This window comes from Seriola aureovittata, chromosome 2, assembly GCF_021018895.1.
Source record: "Seriola aureovittata isolate HTS-2021-v1 ecotype China chromosome 2, ASM2101889v1, whole genome shotgun sequence".
NCBI classification, from domain to species: Eukaryota; Metazoa; Chordata; class Actinopteri; order Carangiformes; family Carangidae; genus Seriola; species Seriola aureovittata.
The window spans coordinates 14,435,715-14,461,423 of NC_079365.1; the positions used below are offsets into that span (position 1 = coordinate 14,435,715).

Here is a 25,709-nt window from a genome sequence, read left to right on the forward strand (position 1 = left end):
ATGAACCCCCCAAAAATGACTTAAAATTAAAAAAACAATTGATCAAATCAAAGTGTAATGGGAAAGGTGTCATTTGTCGTGATGGAGGCAGACAGACTTTTACCACCTACCTCTGCAGTCTCTATCAAGTGGATCAAGTATTTAACACTGTTTTAGCTGCGGTTCAACAGCAGCACAGACTACATCCTCCACAATAATCACACAATTGAGTCAAAATCTCTTTAACACAGTCTCAACATAAACCAAACATTAGAACCTTCTTGGAGGAGGATTTATTGCAGGACTGTTGTGTTAGACGGTAGTAGTTTTAGCTAGCTTGTACCTAGTAAACTGACAACTGAGTGTATATTTTATAAAGTGACCTGTATGCCAATATTGAACTTTCAGCTTATTCTGCTGTCACCCAAAGTGGCAAAAAAAACCAAAGAGTGAATACAGCTTTAATGTCTAAAGACTGATGGCCAATCAAAGACCACAACTGAAGACAACAATCCCCAATCAATGTGTATGTGGAGCTGGAGGCAATGAAAGAGCAATCAAATGTACTGACATATATATATATATATATTGCAGAAACAGCCTTTTCTCCATTCCTCTAATTAATAAATCTTGAGAATGATCTCAAAGCAATAAAAGCCTAAGGAGAAGGAGCCAGGACCTGGTGTTGACAAAAGGCCAACTGTGACTGGCCTCTGTGTCCTGATAAACATATTTTGTCACATTATCTTTCTCTCAAAGCATCCATTCTGCCATATTCATGACTATAACCACATGGTGTTGACCTTTAACCTAGCTATTTGAATGGATGTAGGGATGGCCAGATAAGATTAGGATAGATAGATAGATAGATAGATAGATAGATAGATAGATAGATAGATAGATAGATAGATAGATAGATAGATAGATAGATAGATAGATAGATAGATAGATAGATAGATACTCACCTCTTTAATCTCCACTCTGTGTATGTGCCTGTGCTGCAGCCTGCTGGTGGAGCATGTTAGTAAACTGACAGCCTGGTTAGCTGTCATCGTCTCGCCTCGCCACATCTAACGTTGGCTAACTGAACGTGTTAATGCGATGAACCGGGAATTTATTGACCATGGCTAACCTACGGATTTCGTTAGCCGTCGCGGTCGTCCAGGCTGTCCTGTACAAAAGCTCCGAGGGTGAGTAACTTATTGTTTGCTTTGTTCATGAAGACGCTCGGGGCCGCTGACAGCATCAAGGCGAGCGGATGTGGAGTTAGCTGCGAGCTAACGTCAGCTAGGCTGGCTAGCCTACACGAACACAATTCAGTTGAGCCATAGATATGAAACCAGGTCAGCTCTCATTTATGTAGACCTGGGGATTATTTAAATACCTTTCATGTTCATGTAACAAAACATTATATCCCACCGCCTCCCTGTTGCTGTCGAGCTAGTTAAGCTAGTCTGAAACAGCAGTTAAACGTGTGTTCAGGTAGCATGGACTGACAGTTCAGTGAATTATTTTGCTGTCAACAGAGACAGTCTTGCTCAGTTTTGGAGCTGTTTATTCTCTCTACAACCTGTACCCCAGTATTTTATAAGCGTTTAATTACCTTTCTGCAACAATCTAATAATGTTATCCAGATACATTTAACGTGTAGCTAGTTAGATAATGATACCATAAAGGTATAACTGTATGTATCAAGGTTTTTAAAGTGCTCAAACGTTAACGTGGAGTGGATGTACTCAAATTACTTGAAGGCAGAAATTAGTAGTCTCATGTTTACAATATCCAGGCACATATATGGAGATTGCACACTTTTTACAGTGTTGCTATATTGATAGATAATACACAGATTTTAATACTGTAAATAAAACAAAGTTTAGGATTATGAGACATTAGGTAATTTCAGTAGCCTATTACTTTTTTTTTTGTATTATTCCACTTTTGTGTATAGAAGAATGTATTCAACAGCAGGTTAATTATTATTATTTGATGGGATAAAGCAGGACTGGGTGATATGTATAAGATCCTTTAAATCCTTTAAAAAGTTGTTCATCACATTGATACAAAAATGTTGTAAATCAAGTACTGGCATAAATAAGTTCAGGGCTACAACTAACAATTATTTACAATACCATTTAAATTGCAGTTCATCTTCGTAATTAAGGTGTTCATTTTATTTCTATTTATTGTCAGAAAATAGTGAAAAATGTCCATGAGGTCTGCTTCATTCAGCCAACAGACTACAAATGCAAAGTTGTTCAGTTTATCATTGATACAGAGAAAAGCAGCAAATTCTCACATTTGAGAGGCTGAAACCAGAGAATATTTTGTGTTGCGTTGATGAATGATAGAAAGGATTAGGATTTTTCTATTGTCGACAAACAGAAAAAGAGATAAGTAATGGAATAGTTGTCATAGTATAAATCGTTAAATTTCTGTCATTATAAGGTAGATATCAACAATTCGCCCATCTCTATGACAAAGTGATGTTTAGAAAACTGGAAACTGTTCTTTCTCCTTTCTTCTGGTATTGCAACCTGTGAAATAGTGCGAGGGGCACATCATAACTATACAGCGTATTTCTTTACGCCCCCACACAGTGCAAGGTTGTGGTGTCTCGATTCTGTTCCTGTTGATGTCGTCAAAACCATGGGACATAAACTTGTTGCTAGTGTTGTAAAACACACTGACAGGAAACATGGCCAGTCAATCCTGCTGTGTACTGGTTGAAAACAGAAAAGTGTGTAGGGTAGCGAAGATGACCCAGTGCTCAAGCAGCTGAATTCCAGTGGCGATATGAGCCTCTGTGAACTTCTCAAGGAAACATTTCTTCCACTCTGATTTATTATTATTATACACTCGTAATGTTTTCAAGATGAACATGCAGAAACCTCTTTTTTACTGTTGCCTTTTATCATGGTGAAACCACATTATGTTTTGATAATTTCCACTCATAATATGTTTTTCTTCTCTGAGGACTCTTTTGTGGTTTTAAAACAATCAGCCCAATGTGGATTAAAGCTGTGACTTTATAGCCATGGAAAGTCTGAAATGTCAATCCTATTTCATGTTTAGTCAGCATGTCTTCCTTATTTCCTTATTTCTTCTGTGGCTGTTTTTGTTGCTGGTATTTAACCACCAGCATCTGCTAAGTAGGTGTTGGCATTGTGTGAGTCAGTACCACGAAACATGTTGTAATGTATTAACTCTATATATCCTCGGTTTGACGTAGATAATGCTGAAGTTCAGCTGCATGTGTGTGGGTTTACGAGCAAACACATCTAACACACAGGTTCTACCAAGGTCATTTTCTGCTGAGAATCCACTGGGGGCATTTTCTGAATTACTGGAATGTCACATCATGTCTGTGTCTTAATAACATTACTCAATTTCACAGAGGAAGTCTCGGTCTCTTGTTAGTCTAATGACTGTCACAGCTGGTCATTTAATCTCTACCCCTACATGCCCTCACATAAACTCTCTCCACCCATCCTCCCAAAACCCCTGCCATCCTAACACACCCCAGCCCACCCCCTAACACTTCCTCTACTTCCTGACTTCGCCAAACCCATCCTCCCTCTCTCTGTCCGTGTGTAGTTCATCTTTGCAAGATGTCACTCATCTGAATTTTTTCCCTCAATACTTGAAATATTTAAGGGTCTTTGCTACAAAATTCTCCTGAACCTTGTCGAGTTGCCACCTCACACAAGTTTCCCACAAATCAAACCTTCCCTTTTGCAGTTATCTTTATTGGTGACCAAAAAGTGAGATGTCACGTGCCTCATTGATAAAGTAAACTATCACTAGCATTGTGCTTAATGTTTTTAGGCTTTTTGTAAGGCTGCATATTGTTTGTAAGGTGTCATTCACGCTGAAGCTGTGTCCTAAATCCATACTACATACTAATGCTATAATGCTACATACAGGAAATGATACATGTATGTGTGATGTCAGTTGTCAATCAAGCTGGGCATCAAATTCCTCTATCCTCAACAGCATTCTCAAGAATTGATCGTATTTGTTATTATTACGCATGCTGTCTGCTTAGAGTATACTTTATTTTATACTAGTATGGATTTGGGACATATATCTGCTAGTTGTTACTGCCCTCTGCTGCATAGGATTTCTACAGAAGGATCTTCTACAGCTGAGAACAAATTACAGTACTTCATTAGTACCCTTGAACAATAAATTCACAGCTTGTTCACACAGTATTCATTTGCAGCGCTTGCAGACCAAAGTTTATTATTCTGAATCGTGAAATTTTATTATTAATATTTTTCATACTGTTTTGCCTCTTCTGCCCCCTCCATCTCTGCAGCCCTTTGGTGTAATTGCACCACTGCCCAGTGCGAGAAGACTGGCTCCCTGTGTGAGACTGATGGAGCCTGCATGGCTTCCACCTCCTTCATTGACGGCCAAGAACAGCACATCCGTATCTGCATCACACGGGACAAGCTCGTGCCCCCGGGTCAGCCGTTCTACTGCCTCGGTGCAGAGGGCTTGCTCAACATCCACTGCTGCTACACTGACTATTGCAACAGCATTGACCTCAAAGTACCCTCAGGTGAGAACTGTGAAGTGACGCGCAGCTTATACAGCAAATAAATTACACGAAAACAAAATTGTCTTTAAATTTGTCAGTACATCTAACACATGCCCCTAGCCAACAGTGAGTGAGTTAATCCCAGACCAGGCGGCAAAGTGCATTAAACTGTCTTGTGCTTTCTGTTTAATGTTCAAGTCTGAGGAGCAGCTTTTGCACCTTTTCTTTAACTTTAAGTTCTGAAAATGAATGAGTGACCAAGTTATTACATGTTCTACATTGTCTGTGATGTTATTTAGAGACATCTCAGTGCCTGAGAGGGATTTCATACACTGTTTTTTGTGACTCATGGTTCCTGAAAAGATAAGTGTTTCCAAGGAACAAGGGTTATAGGAAATTATGGACAGTGTTCATCCACAGCACAAAAAAAAGTCCTTAACTACAAAGCAGCATTTTAGAGACAAAGTGACAAGTGATATTCTAAGTCAAAGTTGCTCTGCTTGGTTTATCTGGCTCACATACTCACATTTTTCTGTCAGCACGCACATTTGGAAAATAATTTATGCTAGGACCTGCTATAATGTATTGAAACATGAATAATTTCAAAGATCCATATTCATTTGTCAAATTCATACATGTCTAAATCAAGGGTGGAGTTGAGGAGGAAACCAAAGCCTGATGCAAGCATCACAAAGACGACGCACTGCTGAATAATATGGAGTGTTCAAGACAGAGAATAAGGAGACCTTTTAACATTATTAGTTTGCTGTTAATGTAATTTTAACACTTTTTGTGTTTTGCTTTTCACAGTTAAAAGCCTTTCAGTGTTGAGATTTGAGTATTTCTTTGTGAAATAACTGGAAATAATCAGTGTAGGTTAATGCAAGAGTCAAATGTTGACTCAGTTTTCCAATTTCAAATCAGACAAAAGCTTGATGCTGTTACCCATCAAGGGATCATCATGTCAGGGAAAGAAGTCGGTCTTATGTTTGCACTGGTTGCCAGGTGTCAGATATTAATTTCCTACTCTTCTGTTTTCAGTGACATCTCCATCAGGACTGGAGGGAGGCTACGGCCCAGATGGGACATGGGGGCTGGTGGAACTAGTTGCTGTGATTGCAGGGCCGCTGTTCCTGCTGTGTCTGCTTTTGTTGGTGGGTGTGTTCCTGTATCAGTACCACCAGAGGGCCTACAACCACAGGCAGAGGTTGGAGGTGGAGGACCCCTCCTGTGACCACCTCTACCCAGCCAAAGACAGGACCCTGCAGGACCTCATTTACGATCTGTCCACATCTGGCTCAGGCTCAGGTCAGTTGACAATGGGATAATAAATCTGATGGCCAGCACTCATTTGGTAGTTGACACTAGTTTTGGGATGTCTAGATCAAATTTACTGACTGGGGATGACTGGTCTCCATTCTCATCTTTTCTGAGCAGGTCTGCCTCTGTTTGTCCAGCGGACCGTGGCCAGAACTATTGTCCTGCAGGAGATCATTGGTAAGGGGCGTTTCGGGGAGGTGTGGCGAGGACGTTGGAGGGGTGGTGATGTGGCAGTGAAGATCTTCTCATCCAGAGAAGAGCGCTCGTGGTTCCGAGAGGCTGAGATCTATCAGACTATCATGCTCCGTCATGAGAACATCCTGGGCTTTATAGCTGCTGACAACAAAGGTGTGCCCCTGTTGTTTTGTAGTCAAATAATGAAGGAGTAATTTACTTCTTGGAGGTACTAGTATTTGTGTTTTTATTTCCTGTGTAAGAATTAATCATTCTGAAGTAAACTTATACTTTCTGGGGTATTTCTATATGTCTTTCTCTTGCTCAGATAACGGCACATGGACCCAGCTGTGGTTGGTGTCAGACTACCATGAGCATGGCTCTCTGTTTGACTATCTGAACCGCTACTCTGTCACCACTGAAGGAATGATCAAACTGGCTCTGTCAGCTGCCAGCGGCCTTGCACATCTGCACATGGAGATACTTGGAACACAAGGTAGTGTTTGTGCATTTGTACATTTGTATTTAGGCATTACTTATTTTCCTGGGTTCCACCTGTAATTAACAGGGTGGTTCGAATGGTGACACTTCCAAATAGAAGCTAAAACATCTAACACACTGTATGTCACATTCAAACACGTGGTTTAGTTTCTGAAGTAATGAGTATTAGTTCCAGAGTTTCCTTTAATTGTTGTAAAGACACATCAATGCCTGAGCAGGTCAAGTCTGCTCCCTACATGACTTATTTTCTCATCTCGTTGTGTAGTAGCTACCAGAGGTGAAATACATTTGTGATGTCTCTGAATTCTCTAAGCTGAAATGTTAATCATTCAGTTGTTTCGACCAGGAAGTTTCATGCTTTCTAGAGGTGAAAGGAAGTTTGGGCAGTAATCCAAGTGAAAAAAACTTCAGTCAACAAGAGCTTTTCACTTCTTCACTACTTACAGTGCTGGCTGTATAAATTTCCTTTCCAAAACTCATTTGTTACTTTGCCTCCCCCACCCACAAACTGGCACAAGGCCTCTCACTCAACTGATCTCTGTCTTTAGATAAAAAGACTCTGATGTAACTAGATAGAGTAAACAGAATGTGTCACAACAGCATGTTGAATTTGATTAGAAGTCACCCACAATAAAAGACTAATTGTTTTGCAAAGTATGTGTGTAATATATTCCTTAATTCAAAATAGAAACTTAAAAATAGTTTAAAAAAAAAAAATATATATATATATAGTAGAAAAATAATTACATCATGTTCTTGAAGACAATTTTATTCTAGAAGGGAGTCTGAAAACCTAAAGTTGTAAATGGCAGAGAAAGAGGTTAAATAAATAATAAACCTGTGAAAAAATAGAGGACACTTTCCAAATGCCCTTTGTTTTCCAACTGTTGACATTATATGGTCAAAGGCATGTGTTTGTGGGCTCCTGTCCAAGTCCAAGTCATCATGTTTAGCTGTCATCACTGTCACATACATGGCTGCACGTGCCTGTTTTCTATTTTTATGAACCAAACTGATGCCCAAAAAAGTAATTGGATACAGAAATAAGAATTCAGAAGTGATTACCATGTACATTTATGTTTTAATAGGAAAGCCAGGCATCGCCCACAGAGACCTGAAGTCCAAGAACATCCTCGTGAAGAAGAACTGCACCTGTGCTATTGCTGACCTGGGTCTGGCTGTCCGTCATGACTCTGCCACTGACACAATCGACATCGCCCCCAATCAAAGGGTGGGCACCAAGAGGTCTGTGTCCACATACACACTTGCTGACTTAACATTGACCTTCCTTTCTCACACAAATCTTTGACACCTTTCCCAGAATATCCTTTAATGCTGTACATGATTACAACCTGGGATTGTTTTTACATCTCACAGGTACATGGCTCCAGAGGTTCTGGATGAGACTATCAACATGAGACACTTTGACTCATTCAAATGTGCTGATATCTACGCATTGGGGCTGGTCTACTGGGAGATCGCACGCCGCTGTAACAGTGGAGGTCAGACTCTTTTTGTTTTTGCTCTGGATACTCGACCTGTGTTGTTTGTTTTTTTTTTTTTTTAATCAGTGTTATAAGCTCAGATCACAGCACTGGGCTGACCTCAACACTGTCCTGTGTTATCAGGTATCCATGAAGAGTACCAGCTGCCCTACTATGACCTGGTACCTTCTGATCCTTCCATAGAGGAGATGAGGAAGGTGGTGTGTGACCAAAAGCTACGACCCAACATCCCAAATTGGTGGCAGAGCTATGAGGTATGAAAATGCAATTCATTTCTGAAAACAAAAATGTTATTACTGTTGAATATCTTCACTGTTTTTAGAGGGTAATTCTAGTTTATTACAACCAGGATCTTATCTTTTAATTATTTATCTGTTATTCCTATTGCTAATGGTAAAATTGTACTCACCAGTTTAGGGGCACATCTAGGGATGCTGCAGCATCACTAAAAAGAAGTCCCACGGGTCATAATTGTTACCCAAAGTGAGTGACTTACACACACAGTTTTTCCTTTGCATGAGAGTGGACATTTCAAGTGCATATGAATAACAAGTAAGCTTTACAATATGTTTGAGATCATTTAGAAGCAGTGTCACTGTTACATAGTTTGTCCACATAGAGCAAGGTTTATTTTTTAACTATAAACTGTCCTGCCCATTAAATATCTTTGTCACATTTCAGTGTCCTGGCCAAGACAGCAACACCACATAAAACGTGAAATCTAGAGGTGTCACAACTTATAATAGACGTACAAAGAATTAGATGAAAACTAAAAGAAAGATTCACAAATGACGTAAAATAAAAAGGATTAAACAAGACCAAGGCCAATATATTGATTTTGGCCTCAAATATCAAGTGACAGTCGGACATTTACAACCTGTCTGATTGTCGGATTGTTTGTGTGTCTTGCCCCATTGAAATGTATTTATAGAAATATGGCTGTGTTCCCAAACCTGAACAGTCACAGCGATGAGTACAATGTTATCATAGACACTAAAAATGACACCAAAAACTAAAAAAAAAATGACCAAGTTGTAATAAACAGGAGCTATCCTTTGAAGCCGTTGTTAAATACTGTGCCAGTGCTGCATTTGTACCATCAACTTTATTCAAACCATATTATGACAAATAATAAGTCCTAGTATACCTTTTCCTCCTGCTGTTCCAGGCCTTGCGGGTCATGGGTAAAATCATGAGGGAGTGTTGGTATGCTAATGGAGCTGCCCGCCTGACAGCCTTGCGAATCAAAAAGACCCTGTCCCTGCTCAGCATTCAAGAGGACATTAAAGTCTGAGCGAAGTCAGCAGACCACTGAGAAAGAGCACTGAGCAGGACCCGGCTCCAGACTATAGGACAGTTAGAGAAAAGGGTCCGGGCCCTTCTACAAAGAACGCACAGAGAAAGAGAATGTGATGGAGAGTGGCACATTGTAAAATATTAGTCCATCGACACTCCTGCCAGTTTTGAAGCCACTTGATTTCCGACAAACCCTACCTCGCTTACCCAGCCAAACTACCAAGAACTCCTTTCCTGTCTTGTCCTCAGCTACTGCTGCCCTACCTGAACCTTTCTGTTCCACTCTACACATACTAACAAGGATCTTTGGATTTCCTGTATGATGGTATGCAGTCAATAGCAGGATATGTAATTAACCAGTTAACGTTTTAAAAATCAGTTGCTGATATTTCAGTCTCTTTGATCACTTTTGCCTAATAGTTAACAAACAGCATTCGCTCTTATTGTCTTTGTAAGGGGGCAGGCTGGGAGGGTTAGGGGTGTTTTTAACTTATTTTTACGTATTCTGTTATTTAAATGGCTAGATCTAATGTATGGGTGTTTGTGAGGCTACTGTGTAGGTTTCTCTATGCTACACTTATAGCACACAGGCACATGACAAACTTCACAGAGAATAGTCCATCTAGCTCTGCTACAGCAGTGTGGTTTGGTTAAATGCAGATTTCCATGTTAACATGTACAGAACAGTTTGTGTAAGAGCAGCCCATTGACTCAGTGAGGTTCTCTGAGACTTCAAAACCCTGGAGTATTAGGGCACCTTGCCAAACATGATTTAGCCTTTGGACCACTTGCCTGGAGCCTTTCACATAAGCTGTTGTAAACCTCAGGTTTTCTTTATGCTTAGCAATCAACAAGCTGTTTTCTCAGTTTAAAACCAGCTTAAGCAAAATACACATTTAGAAAATTATTAAATAAAAATGGATTTCACGAGGATGGAGGGTTCAACTTGTTGTAGAGCAACAGCTGCCAGTGGCTTGATACTTCAGATGACACACTCGCTGGCTTCAGATCTGGACACTGACATGCAAAAACACTACATGTAGCATGTTGCACAGTGGTATATGTAGTATGTTTATATAATAGTGTCCTATTCTGAATGCAGCCACTGTCAATCAACCCGTATAGTATAACCTGCAATGAGAGTGTACATTGGCTCTAGTCCCTCAGATAAGCTGTTAAACGCTATATTCAGATCAACCATTGCAGCAGCCGCCACTATTTAAACTGTACATTAAATGTGAGGCAGAAATTTATAGTTTTCACTCACTTTTAAAAACACTAACTCGAGGAATCTGAATAATAGTTTGTTTTATGTGTATTTTTTTCATATTGTCAAAGCATGTCCAGTGTTCTTTTGCCGTCAGGGCTCATTCACCCTGGAGTATAACTACTGCACATAAACTAGCTTTTTAAGGTGAAACTTGTGTATATATGAGAGTTACATTTGATTGATACCTGTCATGTTTTAGATGGTTGAATCTTTTATACCAGCTTTTTGGTTGGTGGGAAGAAAATCCAAGACTTCTGTCCTGCTGTTTGTAAACAGAAATATGTACCAATCTACCTTTTCACCTCTTATGTAACATTACTGTATGCATCAGATACACTGCTTATGCTGACGTTTTCCTTTAGCTCTCTGTTACTGCAGTGCAATATGTGATTTTTTTTTTTTTCAGCGTTTCCCCTTGTGGCTCCTTTTGTTCACCATGCATTACCTCCTCAATGTGCAAATTGTATGTGATTTATTTACTTTGTGCCGACATTGTCAGAAATCACTGTCTACATTTTTTGTTTTCAGGAAATAGATGCACTTTTCCCGTTAGTTGTATGCAAATTCAACAGGTACTGTTTGTGTGTATAGTCTTTCCCATGTCATTTACAGTATATGTGTAGGCTGCGAGTCCCTATGAAAGCCTAAAAGGCCAAATGTGCACTACTACTGACCTCACAGCATTAAAACCAAATTATTCTCAGAATCATCTCTGGTCGTGGCCTACAGTCTTTATTTAAGATCACGCCACTGAAAATGACAATGTTTACATAAATCATGCTAATCTCTGTCGGACCAGAAAAAATCTGACTTTTCTTTGGGTTTGTGGGAGAAGAAATGTTGAAAATTAATACTACTGAAATGACTCAATGCTGTCTCTCAAATGTATCCAACCCGTACTTTTTAACTCACAATCACTTGCTCACCTGCACTGTATTGTTTAAGTCTTATGGGATGTTAGTAAGAAGAGACGGATGGCACTCGATACTGTTGTTGTTGGCTGGAAAGACTGGGAAGCTCTGCTGTTTAATAGGTGGTTGAATGTCATTCATACTTATACACTAAAGAGGTATGTTGTTGTATCTGCCTTACAATGTTAAAAATGCATAGTGTATTTAAGGTTTTTAATACCTTGCTCTAACAGTGGGGTGTGAGTGAAAGAAATGAGGTATTATATTACAGGTTGTGATAATTCCCAAGTCTCTGTCCAGTTATGGCAAAGAGACAACTGCATCCATGTACAAATCCCTTCAGGACTTCAATCATGTATCTTCTAATAGAGTAATAAATACAAGTGTTTTCCTATGTTGTGTCTATTTCTTTTATTTTCTTTCATTTTTGCCATCCCCTACCCCTTGTACTGAAAATAGAAAAGCGGCTATACAAATATTTTTACATAAACAATAGATACATTACTAGTTGTATATGAAAGGGTTGCTTGGAGTGATGAAGTCACAAGACTCTGCATTTCTCCTCAGCTCTATGGAGCATTTTAGCAACTTTCAGCTCTATGTTTAGGTTTTCCAGGCCACAGCTCGACTTAACATCATGCCTCTGGCCACAGCTGTCACCGGCACGGAGGCAAAAAAAGAAAGAAAAAAAAAGTTAAGGCAGGTTTAATGAGTAGCTACAAAAATTACAGCACACATGCTACCCAGTTACATCTTTCTACAAAAGTTATGTCGTATACAAGATGAATATATTTAAAAATTAATACCATTTAAAACAAACTAAAAGAACCTTTATTGCTCATCCTTTAAATTATAATCTCAATGCAGATTAGTACAAAAACTGTGCATTTACATACAGTTGTACACATTCTGTTTCATATATACCAGACCAGGAAGTGTGTGAATGGTCTGTCCTCTTTAGAAAATGGAAAGGAAATGCTGGTATTCAGTGATTTTGATAAAGATATAACATCTCATATTCTGACAACATATACATACCACTAACATATAAATCATAAAATGAATAATACAGAAACTGTTACTGTGACCATTAGTTTTCAAGTGATGGACCAGATTTCCAAAATATTTATGAGATTTTGCAGCACAGGAGCAATAAGCGAATCCCTTTAACACTAATAATGCCAAACCCCAAAGTGTAGCAGACAAAATAAGCAGAAAAAAAGTTGTGTCTAACTCAATTCATTTAGTTATACATGAAAACAAAATGGCAAAACATAAAACCCATAAATATTTCGACTTTATGCACTCAAACAACACAGCACAATTAACGGTTGTCTCTAATAGCAGATTCATCTATGCTGTTCTAGACTTCACCAGTGAGGTCGTCTTGGGAGCTGAAAGTGCTGTTCCAGGTTTGCTATTAAAAGTCACGTCCTTGGATTCTTTTCATGTTGGTATTTGTGGCAAATGAACTTAATTGTTCACAAGTTGACATTTTTCAGTTGATTTCATTTAAGTTCAAAATTATCCAGAGTAATTTTTGGGGCAACAGGTCCTGAAGCTGAGATGTGCAAAAGGTCACACTTATTCAAAATTAGCAACACCATGACCAGGCCTTTTTAATTTTACATCTCTAAAATTATTTTCAGTGCAGACTAATGACAATTTCCAAGCTCTCCCTCCTGTTTGAATGATAAATTACACTAAATCATTTTCAATCATCTTCTCGAAATGGTATGTAGCAAATTTCTGTATGTATGTACTGCATGTACAGTATGTACGACACACAGATAAATACTTAAATAACCATATATCCATCAATATGTCTTTGCAAGTTGGAAAAATGTAGTTGTTCAGGTTAAAAAAGATTAACAGCTCAATGCTCCACCTGCATTTAAATAATCAATCAACTGAAAAAGGAATAACAAGATAATTTGAGTCTGATAACATCATAGTACTTATATGTACAAAGAACAGGGCTCAGAGCAATGTCTAGTGTACATTGGTGTGTGGTGTTGTCTAAGAGCAACTACACACATCAAAGGTACACTGTGTTAAATATTACTCTTGGATAGGCTCAATGTGCATCTAAATTCCAGCCTTATTATAGAGAAGAAATGCTGCCACCAAAAAGCAATACAGGTATCAGTTTTCCTTTAGCTGATAACCGATTGCTTATTTAATCTGGTGATTACTTAATATTATCAGGAATACCTTTGTAATCAAAGGCGTAATGAATGTTGTGTCGATCTCTATGTAGGTCAGCACGACAACAGCCACAATGGTGGGAATGATGCTGGTCCTCCTTCAGAGGTTTCATGTGCTTTTGCATCTTTCTCGTCACTCTCTGGCGACTTGGAATTTGGCTCGATTTACAGGAGCTTCTACTGTATATGTCCCGTATTACTAAAATTATATATTACTGGGTTGCTAAAATGTAGTGAACTTCATATTTCTGCAGAGAGGGAGACGTCTTCTTGTGTGAATAGAGGAAACCCAGTTACATGAGATGGATGATGATACTAAAACCTTCTGTCATTATTCCCCTCTCACATATTTGCTCTCATTCCCTCTCTTTCCCTTTGCTTTGCTATAGTTCCTTCCTCAAGCAGCGCCTGTGGACAGAAAAATCAAACTTTACCATGGACACATTAAGGAAAATATGTGAATGAATACACTACTTTTACAACTACTTAAGTACTTCCCTTATTTTAATATGCTCCTCTTTTTACGAAAAAGTGTGCTAGCTCCAAAAACAAAAACAGTTCTTACCCTCTTCTCCATCAGTAAGCACTAGTGCCTGGAGAATATCTGAAAGAGAGACAATTCCCTTCACGACATCCTGCTCGTCCACAACCACCAGCCTGTGCACCTGAGTGACACAAAAGAAGACCATCAATATTACCTTTATCTCTGCAAAACAGAATTTATACCATGGCCAAAAGAATGTGTGAGAAACTGATGCCCGGCATGCAACTGTGCACACACAGCAGCATTGTTGACAAGAGACAAGGAGGTAAGGAGTCTTTTATTTTACAAAAGAAAGCTAAGGAGCAACAGACATCAGAATTACAGCATGACTGGCTGAGATCTTGGTGACTTAGTAATAGGAGAAAGCTAAGCAGAGTTCACTCTTATGCAGCAGTGATTCTGTGCAGTAATGACACACTGACAAGTGTGAAGGAGTGAGCTACACCTGCTACAGGAGTAAGGACCAGCTACAAGAGACAGTACACAATGACATCCAACCCCCACCTCAGCCTCCACCAGTCTGTTGATGATGGCCTCCAGGGTCTCGTGCCTGTGGCAGGTCAGAACTCCTTCAAAGTACTGAGACCGGTGCTGCAAGGCTTTAGTCACCGTCACATCCAGGTTGTTGTACGTCTTCTCTGCAGCCAGGTTCTGTATATACACATGCCCTTAGATTAATAGTGTGTCTTCATCTTAAATCGCACAAAAAATACACTTATAATTATAGCCATCAGATACATCTGCCAAAATAACAATAGCGTATAATCTCTCAAGTAAGGATGGGAAATATGGACAAATCCTCTATCACACAATAAATGATTTTGCTACATTTTCTGGCAATTCAGAGAAATGTAGATAGATAAAGAAAAAATCCATTAAGTTAAAATTTGCCATATAGCAATTCTCATTGATTTATAGCACATTCAAACATGTTCAAACATAAAAACGGATTAATACCTAGTTAGAAACAATACTATTTAAAAATAAAATTAAAAAATACCTTTTCCCCAATCATACTTTCAATATTAGCGTAATGATCATATCTTGTATTGCAAACATACACATTTCAGGGTTTAGGACTTTTGGTCAAATAAAACAATGTATTTAAATGAATCATGTTAGGTTTTGGGAAATTTAAGCAGGCACCTTTCACTATTTTCTCATATTTTATACCAAACGATTAATGAATAGATTAACTGAGAACATAACTGACATATAAATGGATAATGGCAATAATTTTTATTTGCAGCTTTACTCAATTTAAGAAAGACAACTGGAAAAGAATATCCAATTTTCCTATAAACAAAAAAGGTAGAAAAACATACAGTGAGTATACAATGAAAGATGACAACTTACTATAACATCAAATTTTGAGTATATATCCACCACTCGACCTGCAAGAGAGAGACAGAACTTCAGTACATAAACAAAACTCAAGAAGTCATTAATGCAAAAACAATAAGGATGCCATTTTAAGCAGCCCACATACCTTTGTCATCCACAACGGGCAGCGCTGACACTCGCTGCTCAACGAAAATACCCAGCGCTGTGTATAGTGGTGTGTCTGAGCGGACCACCGCTATGTTCTTGAAAGTTCCGATGTTCAGTTCCTCTAGAGTTTGACTCAAGAATGACGGTTTTGGCATTTCTGATATCTGAAAAGTAACAAGAGAATATACACACTTGATTAAAACTGCAGGGGGATAGATGTCTTTGTAAAGTAGATAAAAGTTAAGTAGAAATATACTGTTTCCTCAAGTGGAGCTAATAATCCTTAATCTGGACTTGATTTCTGCAGTGTTACTGTCAGACTCAAACAACAGCAGATGATTTACAGTATCTAATGAGAGAAGCCTAAGTGACTTACAAAAAGCTTCAGGAACTTGAGAATCCTCTTGTGTGTGAGAATATAGAGTGTGTTCCCTGTCAGGGGGTCGATTACAGGCAATCTGTGGATCTTGTTCGTCAGCAGAGATGATACTGCATCATACAAACTGTAATGCAGAGAAGTTAAGAAAGGACCAAGTTAATCAAGTTATTTGGGATGTAGCATGTTGTGAGATAAAATAGCTGAATGAAAAAATAAATAAAGAAAAACTATCTTAGTTTCTAATGCTAGTTTCTATCTTGGCAGGAAATGTATTAACTTTAAGTGTGGGTTAAGTGTAGCATTCATACAATAAATGTTATGGATACAAACAAAATTTCCTAGGAACTTTGTTTAGACAACATAAGATTTGGAACCACAAGATTAAAATGTTGATAAAGTTATTAGAAAGTGTAGAAAAAGCTGATTGTAGACATAGTGAATTTTCAATAAGTGTCTGATGCCTGTTTTTACAGAGACTCTGGTCAAAAGAATAAGGTGTGGAGGAGCATTTTGGACACTGGAAATGTTAGCACTTACTGTTAAAGAGCCACAGATTAAAGTATCAGATGCCCCCTGGTTTTATGTCCCAGCATGGAACAACCATGTATTCATGTGATATTTGACACGCAAAAATGCTGACGCTCTGAAGAACTACTATTGGTCAAACAATTTTTTTAAAAACTCACCTTGCATTGGGAGATATGCAAACCAAGGGCTTGAAAGAGTCTTGAAGGTAGAGCTCTGTTATAAACATAACAGACAATATAGTTTACCTTCAAGATTACTGCTGTAAATGACAAGAAATACGTCTGATATTCATTAAACTTTTTTACCTCTCCATGTCTCAATTTTGTGTTCTTCCAACTCATATATTTGAACCTGAAAGATTACAAAGAGACAAAAGGTTTGACTTCTTTAAGATGAACTAATACAGAAGTAAAGACAAGCTCTTCAAAAAGAAAAGAGAGCATGTGCACATTCAGCTAAATATTAGTAAAACCTCACCTATGACAAAATAACCTTGCAGTTCACGTTTAAGCTGTAAAATGTTACACCTAATCTTACAATTCAAGGATGGTAACCACCTTACCAGTGGAGATTTGTAGTAGCGATGAAGAATGTTAATGAAGTCTGTGATGGTTAGCATACCTGCAGAGAAAAATTTGTAGCATTTAATCAGTCTATTATTTAATTAATTCTTACTCAGATAATGAAACTGAGCCAAATGAAAATTATTCTTACCAACAAAGCACTGCTTCTTACTGTCCCACAGTGGCGCTGCTCTTACCCCATTCGAAACAAGTGCAAAAAATGCCTTCTTCACCTGAAACATTAATTGCACCAAAGTTTTCAGTCTATATTAGCTAAAGAAAGATAGATTCCAGTTTTTATTTAAAGCTTTTGTTTTACCTGAAGTGATGTGTCAAACACCACTAATTTGGAGCTGGTAGGTACAAGGTCATAACACCGGTGGGACTTCATAAACCGGGTGTACACATTGTGCTCTGGGTCTGAAGGAATACAAGGGAGACTATTGTTCACTGTTTTTAAACGTCACTGTTTTGTCATTTTGGTCTCATGAAATATAACTTTCTTACCCTCTATGACTGGGTCCTTTTTGGCTTCAAAATCATCAATATTTGCTGGAATCTGAAAGACAAATAAATGTCATTAAATTTCAGCTTGTCTGGACAACCTCCCAAACATAATCCCCAGCCATCAGGGTTATGGGTAGAAGCAGCTACTACATAACATATTAAACAAGCAAATAAATTACAATATATACCAGCAGTATAATAAGTGGTCAATATTAGCACCAGCGTTACCACTGATGTATAAATAATTATAATGCAATAATATAATGTATATTATTCTGAGATGAGCCATTCTGTATAATGTATAACTATATAGTGAAATACTATACATAGATACTATATTGCAACACTAATACTCATGTGGTTTTGCTCAAGAAAATTTTGAAATCAATCACTATAACTTGTAACACAGAATTTCTACACTGTGATATTGATACTTAAGTTAAAGTACTTCTTCCGCTATGGTGATTAGTGTGGAATGTGTCATGGGCTCACTAACAACTGGTCCACTGCATTATTACCCAGGTCAGCCTCACAAAATACGCATTGCTTCACTGATCATGACTTCATTGGTGGGATGTAGCTAACTGTACTGTTTCCATGTAACTGCAGTCTGTCAAGAATTCTGCTCACTTGAATAAACCATGTAACAATTAGCTTCAGCTACTTATATCCGCTGTAATAAAAGATTCAGTTGACATTACTGCCAGTATTTAACGGTGCCTGGAGGTCAAAGTGACCCGGTGTGGTCGCTGTTGAAGTTAAGTGCACTCTGTTTAACGATACGTTGTACAAAACCATAATATTAACGTTAGCCAAACATTAGCTTTAGCTAGCGTCACACTCTGTTTACATTAACGAGTCAGTCGACGAGGTGACTTTCCATTTCGGTTCTGCCTTATGCGTCACTTACCCTGCTGAGACATTAAGTGGTAAACTGTCTGGTTTTAAAAATTATTTACACTGGTACTGGGGCTGAAACTATGTTTACATTCCCCTAAGTGTGTGCCTTTTCCAATGCTGGAGTAGTGGAGTTACTAACAAACAAGCTAACCTCATAACTATTCTACCAACATGTAGTTAGCTGGTTAGCTGCTACCGTTAACATGCTTCGTCTCGTTGGTAACCTAGGTGGAGAGGTACTTAGAAAGCTATTGAGCTCTAAACGCTCAAGTTAACTAGATAACTTACACACTCCATGTCCCATCCGTTCTGTCGCCTTCCTGGAGCTGGGTTAGTTTTCAACTGGCAAGTCCAGCAGACCCAAAGTCTTCCGCTATAACTTACTGTACAGTCGTTACCGTAATACACGTAGTGTTACGGCACCGCAATCTCAAGTATGAAGCAAACTATAAGTCGTATAACCCCCAAACCAAGATGCCGTGTCTGCTTACAATAAAATAGCGTTCATAAGAAGCTACAGTTCAGTGAAATATAACCAACTGCTGTAGTACGTCCAAAATCCTTATACCCTTATAACTTCTCTGGCCGTAATCCACCGCCCCTGCTGCACTGGAGGCTGTGCAGTAATACACTGTATAGACAGCCTTGCTTTTTGCTACCTAAATAATGCTGCCAAAATCAGCACAGAGACACATTAAATGAGTAACAGATTTATTTATATACAAAACTGTTTACAGCAAGATTTCTGAATTAACATTGACCCATAAGGGAATATTGGTTTTCAGGTGCACACCACCACCTGCACCCTTGGTATCAAGTCAACAGAAGGAAAAAAAACTTTTAAAGAGCACCTTGAGTCATGAAGGGAGGCAGATGAGGGAGTTTGAAGAACTGTAAGGCACAAGACACAGCATCACCAGCTTCTGTTCAACCATCATCAATCATCCATCAGTCAACTACTTACTCAGCAAAGCACTTGATAAAAAGTTACAATTACCCACTACAGGCACAACATGAGGATTGTGGGGGAAAATCCACAGTCTGTGTTTCTGTAAGGCTACACAAGCTAAGAAAAATAAGTCAGTGTCTGGCAGTGATCATGCCAGTCCACAATATCAATTAAATGGGCTGCATGCCATCTGGGCTCGGTTTTCTCCAGCCTGCATGAACCATCAAATCAAAACCAAGAGTTCAAAAATTACTAAGCTAACTCTGTGGCCATCAGCCACTTAACTGGTCTTATGCAGTGTTAAAATGCAATTTAAAAATTGCAACTTAACAATGTTCATAATTATAACGCGCTTATAAGCATATACTCTACTTATCATACTGAAGGGAGAGCAAACTTGCATCACTCAAGATATAACCAATAGTATCAAACCGATTTCTAAGATTCTATTTATATTGTATAAAAAAGGCCATAACTGGTAAATACCAATGATATGTTCCAATCTATACTAAGTTTCTGAGGTTTGTCCATAAGATATCAGCTTTATTATGGTCCGTAAGGAGAAATTAAACTGTAGAAACAATGAGAGAGGTCTATCTGCTTAGCAGAAAAGCTTAAAATGTTTGTTGTTAAATATACAAATAGATTCTTCCGTCATGAAGACACAGTTCAAGAGTTCATTGGAGAACAGTACCTGAAGATGAGTTGATAAAAATTACAGTGAGAAGAACTGTGAAACCACAGTGAAATTTCTTATCAGAAAACTCATTTCGGGGTGTTCAAGGAAATCCACCATTTGTGAGAAATAGTGACATTTTAACACCACATTTAAAGCAATGTGAACAGTGACTCTGCATCACTGTCAAAAAAGGTCTGCTGAAATAATATACTCATCCTAAAAAAAAAAGTCATTCACTGTACATTAACTTTACATTAGCTTTCGAGTTATGAGACATAAGCCAATGATGCCTCAAACATGAGATTTACAAGTAGTAATTACCAGAATAAGTTCATCAAAAAATTTAATGCAATTGGAAAATCTTTTGTTTTCTGAGGATTTGGTTGAACTCAAAATCAAGATTTTGCCTAGTCATAGATTACATTTCAATATTTAAAGAACATGCTCACTGAAGGTGCTTCTTTGTCTATAACAGATTAATCTTGCTCTTATAAATTTCTGCCTCTGGTTACGAGTGGGATAGTTTATCGACTGTCTGGGCAGTTGCTCTGCTATGTAAATCAATCTGGTATCACAATGGAGCAGAAAAGTTCCACTGCAGTGTCTCGGTGTCTGTGAGGTCACGATTGGCAAGCCGGTGAAGTTGTGCCTCCTGTCTTCAGCAAATGAGCTTACTGATGTCCTGGATACACGTTTACATCACAGCACACTTCTTCTCCTCTGGGGCTGCATTTCCATCAGCTTTCTCCATCTCCAAAATGATCCGCTTGAAAACCTCCACAGCAGTCTGCATTGCAAGAAAATTGCCAGCAGAGTGTCAATCTGTGTCAGAAATACTGTGTGGACTACACCTACGAGTTTGTGCTCAAAGAGACATCTATCATTACCTCATTCTCCTTGGCTGAGGACTCCATGAATGCAGCACCCCAGGAATCAGCAAGTTTCTTTCCCTCCTCTGGCTTGATAACCCTGGGAACAATGAAACAGAAAACGCATACAACTTAACTCATAACTTTTATGTTACACGCACGCACTAACCTACAGCCCTTTTCTTAAGGCCAAGGTTGGCAATATTTTTATATTTTTGGCGGATAGAAACCAATGGACAACGACAGAGGCCCTCATCACAGAGGAATAAGCAACATGAGGCTTTCGCGACACAGAAATTACTTGATAGTAAGATCAATGCTTTGTAAATTTTGGGGGAATTTGTTGCCATTAAGAGACGAAGAATGTAACCAGACTCATCCTTTAACTGCCAAAACATCAAAGGGCTACATTTATTATGTAATTTATGATTAATTATTGAGTCATAATTAAATGTCTTAAGTAAAAAGTCTGATAGTATTATCAGAATTTGTTTTATCTGACCGTAACAACCTACACATGCAGTTTATATTTATAGGACTTTCACTCATCTTGATTACCTTTCCATGTGGAGATCTTTTTTGTTCCCTACAAGAACAGTTGGGACCCTAAAAAGAAAATATGGTTGAAAAACAAAATTAGTTGGAAAATCAAGTGAGACAAATTTGGAAGTTTTCAATTTTAAAGAGCCAACTAAACTTACTGAATCTTTCCAACCATATCTAGCAGCTTGTCGTGTAGAACCTGCACAACTTCAAAACTGAATAGAGACAGACATCAAAATACTTTTAAATACTGACTTACTATGACAATATGCTGCCAGTCTAAAAAAGCACATTTGCAGTTGGATACAACAAACACCAACAGCCTTGATAATTATCTTATAGTTGATTCAAACCCTCGCTGATATAGTATCACAAATGAAACATAAACCTTGTTATATGGCTATTATACTGCATTAGATGACACTCTGGTATATAGATATGAGAGTTAAGTCTGTTAAAACACAAGCCAAAAATCAATTGTAATACACACATGGTGCTGTCTAACTAATGTACAGTGTTTTAAAACTTCTGTGTATCATAACTAACAACTTTCAATCTAATATTATACATACAGATGAATGAAACAAAACCATCCACACACCTTTTCATGGAAGTCACCGAATACACAAGGACGTATCCGTGGATGTCCATAGAGTGGGATTGTGGAAAAATTGAGTACTCATCCTACAGACAAAGGAGGGGTATGATAATCTCACTGAGTTGGACTGTTACCAAACACAACACATAAACAATTTGTCAATCTGACATCCGAGTACACATCAAAATACTAGCAGCGCCTAAGGTTAAATATTAGGAATTAACAGATCAGAACAGAAGTGTTGATTTAAAGCTAAGAGTGTAGTGCTTCTGTCAGTTATGGTGGTAGGCAAACAACTTACTTGTCCAGCTGTATCAACCAGCTGGAGATTGAAGTCTTGGCCATTCACGCTGACCATTTTGTTAAAGGCTGAGAAAGGAGATTTGCTCGTTTTAAAAAACATACCGTTTGATTAAGCAAGATGTCAAGCTAAAATGTGACTTTCTTTGCTGGAATATCTTGCACATTACCTAATGATAACACTTACTGTTTTCAATGGTGGGGTCATAGGAGTCAACAAACTGTCCTTCCACAAACTGTATTGTAAGAGATGACTTTCCTGTGTAGAGCAAAGAAACATAACATGGCTGATTTACTACTACTTTAATACAATATTAAAACCATCTCTTTCCTTGTAACAATCCTGTGCGTTACAAAATGTAACTGTAACAGACACAAATACTATGTCCATGTAGAGACTTACTTATGGCTTCAAGCCTTTAAATGAACAAAACATTTTATCACATTGCACCACCAATTTCAAGTGTTGAACCAATTTCTATGACCATTTAAATTCTGTGACTTGATCAGAAATTTCAACTATATTGTCAATGACAAATCTTTTTTGTCACAAACTTTATTTGATACAGTAGGTGGGAAAAATAGTGCCACTGTAGTATTTGGATAGGATCTCAAAAGTGTGACGTGTCGGTTTGTGTGATGCTGGAGGACCAACTAGATAACACTACCCAAAGGATCAAAACAGGTGAAATGATTGTCCTCTTCAGGCAGGACTAGACACTACACTCTCTCCCACAGCTGTCAAACTTTCCACGGGTCTTTTTTTAAATCATCATTCGGCCTTACCTAAATACTATGAAGGCCCCACTTTGATAATACCTGCAATCACAATAAATTATGTACTAGAGTATGATTTAAAAAAAAACGTTTGCAGTAACAATATGCTTGATATTCCTTCCTGGGATCACACAATCTTTTGGATCTGGGGACTTGGTAGGAAGTAAATATGGTCATAAACTGATTCCCTTAGCTTTTCAACATCACATACTTGTTATGTTTGACATGCTACACTAAAGGTTTAGAGACACACAGCCCCTCGCACCATACCAGGACATCACCGACTGAGCTAACTTTATTTTAACAGAACACGTTGTACTAGTAACTTATAGCTACAGCTATACGGTAAGACACGGATGATTTTAGTGTAGATCGATAATCAACAGCGGAGCAAACACATGGAACACAAAGCAACATGAACAAAGGTGAGCTAGCGTTACTGGTGAGAGTCGGATACACTCGGGGAAAACAAAGCCAGGACGTTAGCCTGTTAGCCAGCTAGCCGACTAACATTAGCTGTGCACGAGCTCGTGTGCTTTACTCACCTACAGACCTGTAACCAATAACAGCAATCTTTCGATATTTTGGTTGAGGCATTGTGGTGAAACGGTGTTCAGTGGATTTGGATAATGTAGTACGTCGCCTAGTTTTACAATCTAAACAAACTTTTATCGCCACATTCGTCTCACGTCACGTGACAACAACAAACTTTTCGGAGCTGCCGCTCGAGCTCTCCGCTGGGCCTCGAGCTGAAACGTCAAAGTTTCACTATGGCAAGTACAACTTGTACTTATCTAAAAAACTGCCCACTTCCTCTATTTGATATAGTCATCGATATCGATCGACGGTTTCAAATAATGAAATTCTCGTTTCAACTGAAATTGGGAACGACAAAAGGCTTGTTCTACGCGCTTACGACTCGCGAGTGAAACTGACGGAAACTGTCATAGTGTAAGCACACCGTCGTAAAACAGGGTACGTCAGGAGTGACATGGACGAGAGGCACTCTGGTCAGTTTGTACAGTAGAGGTCACTCTTTGTATGTCCCAACCTGTTTCAAATAGACGCCCTTTAGACTTTTCTAGACTGAACTTCAGGCCAGAGTCACAGTCCTTTACCATCAGCAAGCATGTGAGTTTTTATTGTTCCAGCTTACAGCAGTATTGCATAGTTTTTCAGACCTATCAAATTTAAAGAACGGCCACAACCTCAATCTAAACAAATTGTGATCCAGGACAGTGGTGGAAGAAGTATTCAGACACTTTACTAAGTAAAAAACGTATCAATATATTATTGTCCATACGGTACTGTGCTACATAAAGTGAGGCTTTTAAAAAAAAAAAACAATGCCATTAATGTTTTTTATCAGTTAACTTCATGCAAAGTCGACTAGATGAAAAAAAACTAGATAAAATATTTGTTGTGACCACAGCACCAGTTCTCCCTTGTACACCTGTGCACAGTTTTTCAAGGTACTTGACAAGTAGGTTGTCGGAGAAATGGCCGTACTATGGATTTCGGCTGTCTCAGTGTCTTCTGTTTCTTCATGTAATTCTAGACTGACCCCATGATGCTGACATCAGGATTCTGCTGCATGACTCCTTGTTCTTCTTGTCTCTGAAGATAGTCCTTTATGACTCTGGCTGTATTTGGGCTCGTTGTCCTGCTGAAGAATGAATTTGAGACCGATCAGATGCCTCCCTGATGGTGTTGTATGATGGATAGAAATCCAAATCTCACATACTTTTGCACAGTACTGTAAACTCCATTACAAGTAAAAATACTGCATTCAAAACCCTACACAAGTAAAAGTACAGAAGTATTATTTTTTATAAAATATGCTTCGAGAATCTAAAAATGGCACCAATACATGACATTATTGTTAATGCATATGCATCAGCATGAAGCAGCATTTTACTGTTATAGCTGGTTAAACTAGTTTGTTTTAATTACTTTATGTTAAATCAGGACTCTGAAAAATGTTTTCCATGTCTGAATATCCTGGTGCCTGAGCTATCTGTTCAGACATTATAATTATAAAAACTTGGAACCGTGTGGAATTGGGTTTCTTTGCCCAAATCAAGTAAATGTGAGAAGGCAAAAAGAAAACAAATGTTCTTCAACCATATGGCACATTACAAACTCTACAATGTCCTAGTCAAATACCTTCAAAAATCCTCCAAAAATCTTTATGGCTTCCTCCTAAATGATTGTCACAAGCAAAAATGTCTCAAAAGGTAAGGACATTGGACTCATATCTGGTGACCGCTTTAGTGTGTCCTGGTTAAAACAGTCAACATATTCACCTACATCTTGTTTGTGAAATAAACAGTATACTGCTATAGACGTGACATGCTTTGATTCCCACCTATTCAT

The 25,709-nt window shown here is 38.4% G+C and overlaps 3 protein-coding genes across 3 annotated transcripts; 1 reads left to right on the plus strand and 2 right to left on the minus strand.

Annotated features, from left to right (window-relative positions):
* Positions 1-1,028: 1,028 nt before the first annotated feature.
* LOC130176757 (activin receptor type-1B-like) lies at positions 1,029-11,893 on the plus strand. Its single transcript, XM_056388042.1, has 9 exons — positions 1,029-1,169; positions 4,298-4,543; positions 5,564-5,830; positions 5,960-6,190; positions 6,345-6,512; positions 7,606-7,762; positions 7,895-8,019; positions 8,146-8,276; positions 9,191-11,893. Exons 1-9 carry the CDS (start codon positions 1,103-1,105, stop codon positions 9,314-9,316), a joined length of 1,518 nt encoding a protein of 505 aa, XP_056244017.1. The 5' UTR covers positions 1,029-1,102; the 3' UTR covers positions 9,317-11,893.
* Positions 11,894-12,188: 295 nt separating this feature from the next.
* On the minus strand, positions 12,189-19,053 carry prkag1 (protein kinase, AMP-activated, gamma 1 non-catalytic subunit). The gene is made up of 13 exons (XM_056388099.1): positions 18,907-19,053; positions 17,719-17,770; positions 17,531-17,631; positions 17,363-17,444; positions 17,211-17,269; positions 16,954-16,999; positions 16,807-16,861; positions 16,118-16,244; positions 15,740-15,905; positions 15,607-15,644; positions 14,755-14,901; positions 14,272-14,371; positions 12,189-14,114 (listed from the first exon to the last, which is right to left on the minus strand). Exons 1-13 carry the CDS (start codon positions 18,913-18,915, stop codon positions 14,104-14,106), a joined length of 993 nt encoding a protein of 330 aa, XP_056244074.1. The 5' UTR covers positions 18,916-19,053; the 3' UTR covers positions 12,189-14,103.
* Positions 19,054-19,312: 259 nt separating this feature from the next.
* rhebl1 (Ras homolog, mTORC1 binding like 1) lies at positions 19,313-24,290 on the minus strand. The gene is made up of 8 exons (XM_056405142.1): positions 23,879-24,290; positions 22,744-22,815; positions 22,558-22,625; positions 22,260-22,342; positions 21,817-21,873; positions 21,674-21,721; positions 21,134-21,215; positions 19,313-21,033 (listed from the first exon to the last, which is right to left on the minus strand). The coding sequence occupies exons 1-8, from the start codon at positions 23,928-23,930 to the stop codon at positions 20,941-20,943; spliced, it is 555 nt and encodes a 184-aa protein (XP_056261117.1). The 5' UTR covers positions 23,931-24,290; the 3' UTR covers positions 19,313-20,940.
* Between the last annotated feature and the right edge of the window lie 1,419 nt (positions 24,291-25,709).

What these genes read in the sequence shown, in the direction of transcription:
- LOC130176757 (XM_056388042.1), top strand. Translation starts at nt 1,103, where the DNA reads ATGGCTAACCTACGGATTTCGTTAGCCGTCGCGGTCGTCCAGGCTGTC. An exon ending in CACATCTGGCTCAGGCTCAG is followed by an intron (nt 5,831 to 5,959) that starts GTCAGTTGACAA and finishes TTTTCTGAGCAG; the next exon opens with GTCTGCCTCTGTTTGTCCAG. An exon ending in TATAGCTGCTGACAACAAAG is followed by an intron (nt 6,191 to 6,344) that starts GTGTGCCCCTGT and finishes TCTCTTGCTCAG; the next exon opens with ATAACGGCACATGGACCCAG.
- prkag1 (XM_056388099.1), bottom strand. An exon ending in TAAGAAGCAGTGCTTTGTTG is followed by an intron (nt 17,270 to 17,362) that starts GTAAGAATAATT and finishes TTTTCTCTGCAG; the next exon opens with GTATGCTAACCATCACAGAC. An exon ending in GCTACTACAAATCTCCACTG is followed by an intron (nt 17,000 to 17,210) that starts GTAAGGTGGTTA and finishes GTAATCTTTCAG; the next exon opens with GTTCAAATATATGAGTTGGA.
- rhebl1 (XM_056405142.1), bottom strand. Translation starts at nt 23,930, where the DNA reads ATGCCTCAACCAAAATATCGAAAGATTGCTGTTATTGGTTACAGGTCT. An exon ending in TGACCCCACCATTGAAAACA is followed by an intron (nt 22,626 to 22,743) that starts GTAAGTGTTATC and finishes CTCCTTTCTCAG; the next exon opens with CCTTTAACAAAATGGTCAGC. An exon ending in AAAGATCTCCACATGGAAAG is followed by an intron (nt 21,216 to 21,673) that starts GTAATCAAGATG and finishes CATTGTTCCCAG; the next exon opens with GGTTATCAAGCCAGAGGAGG.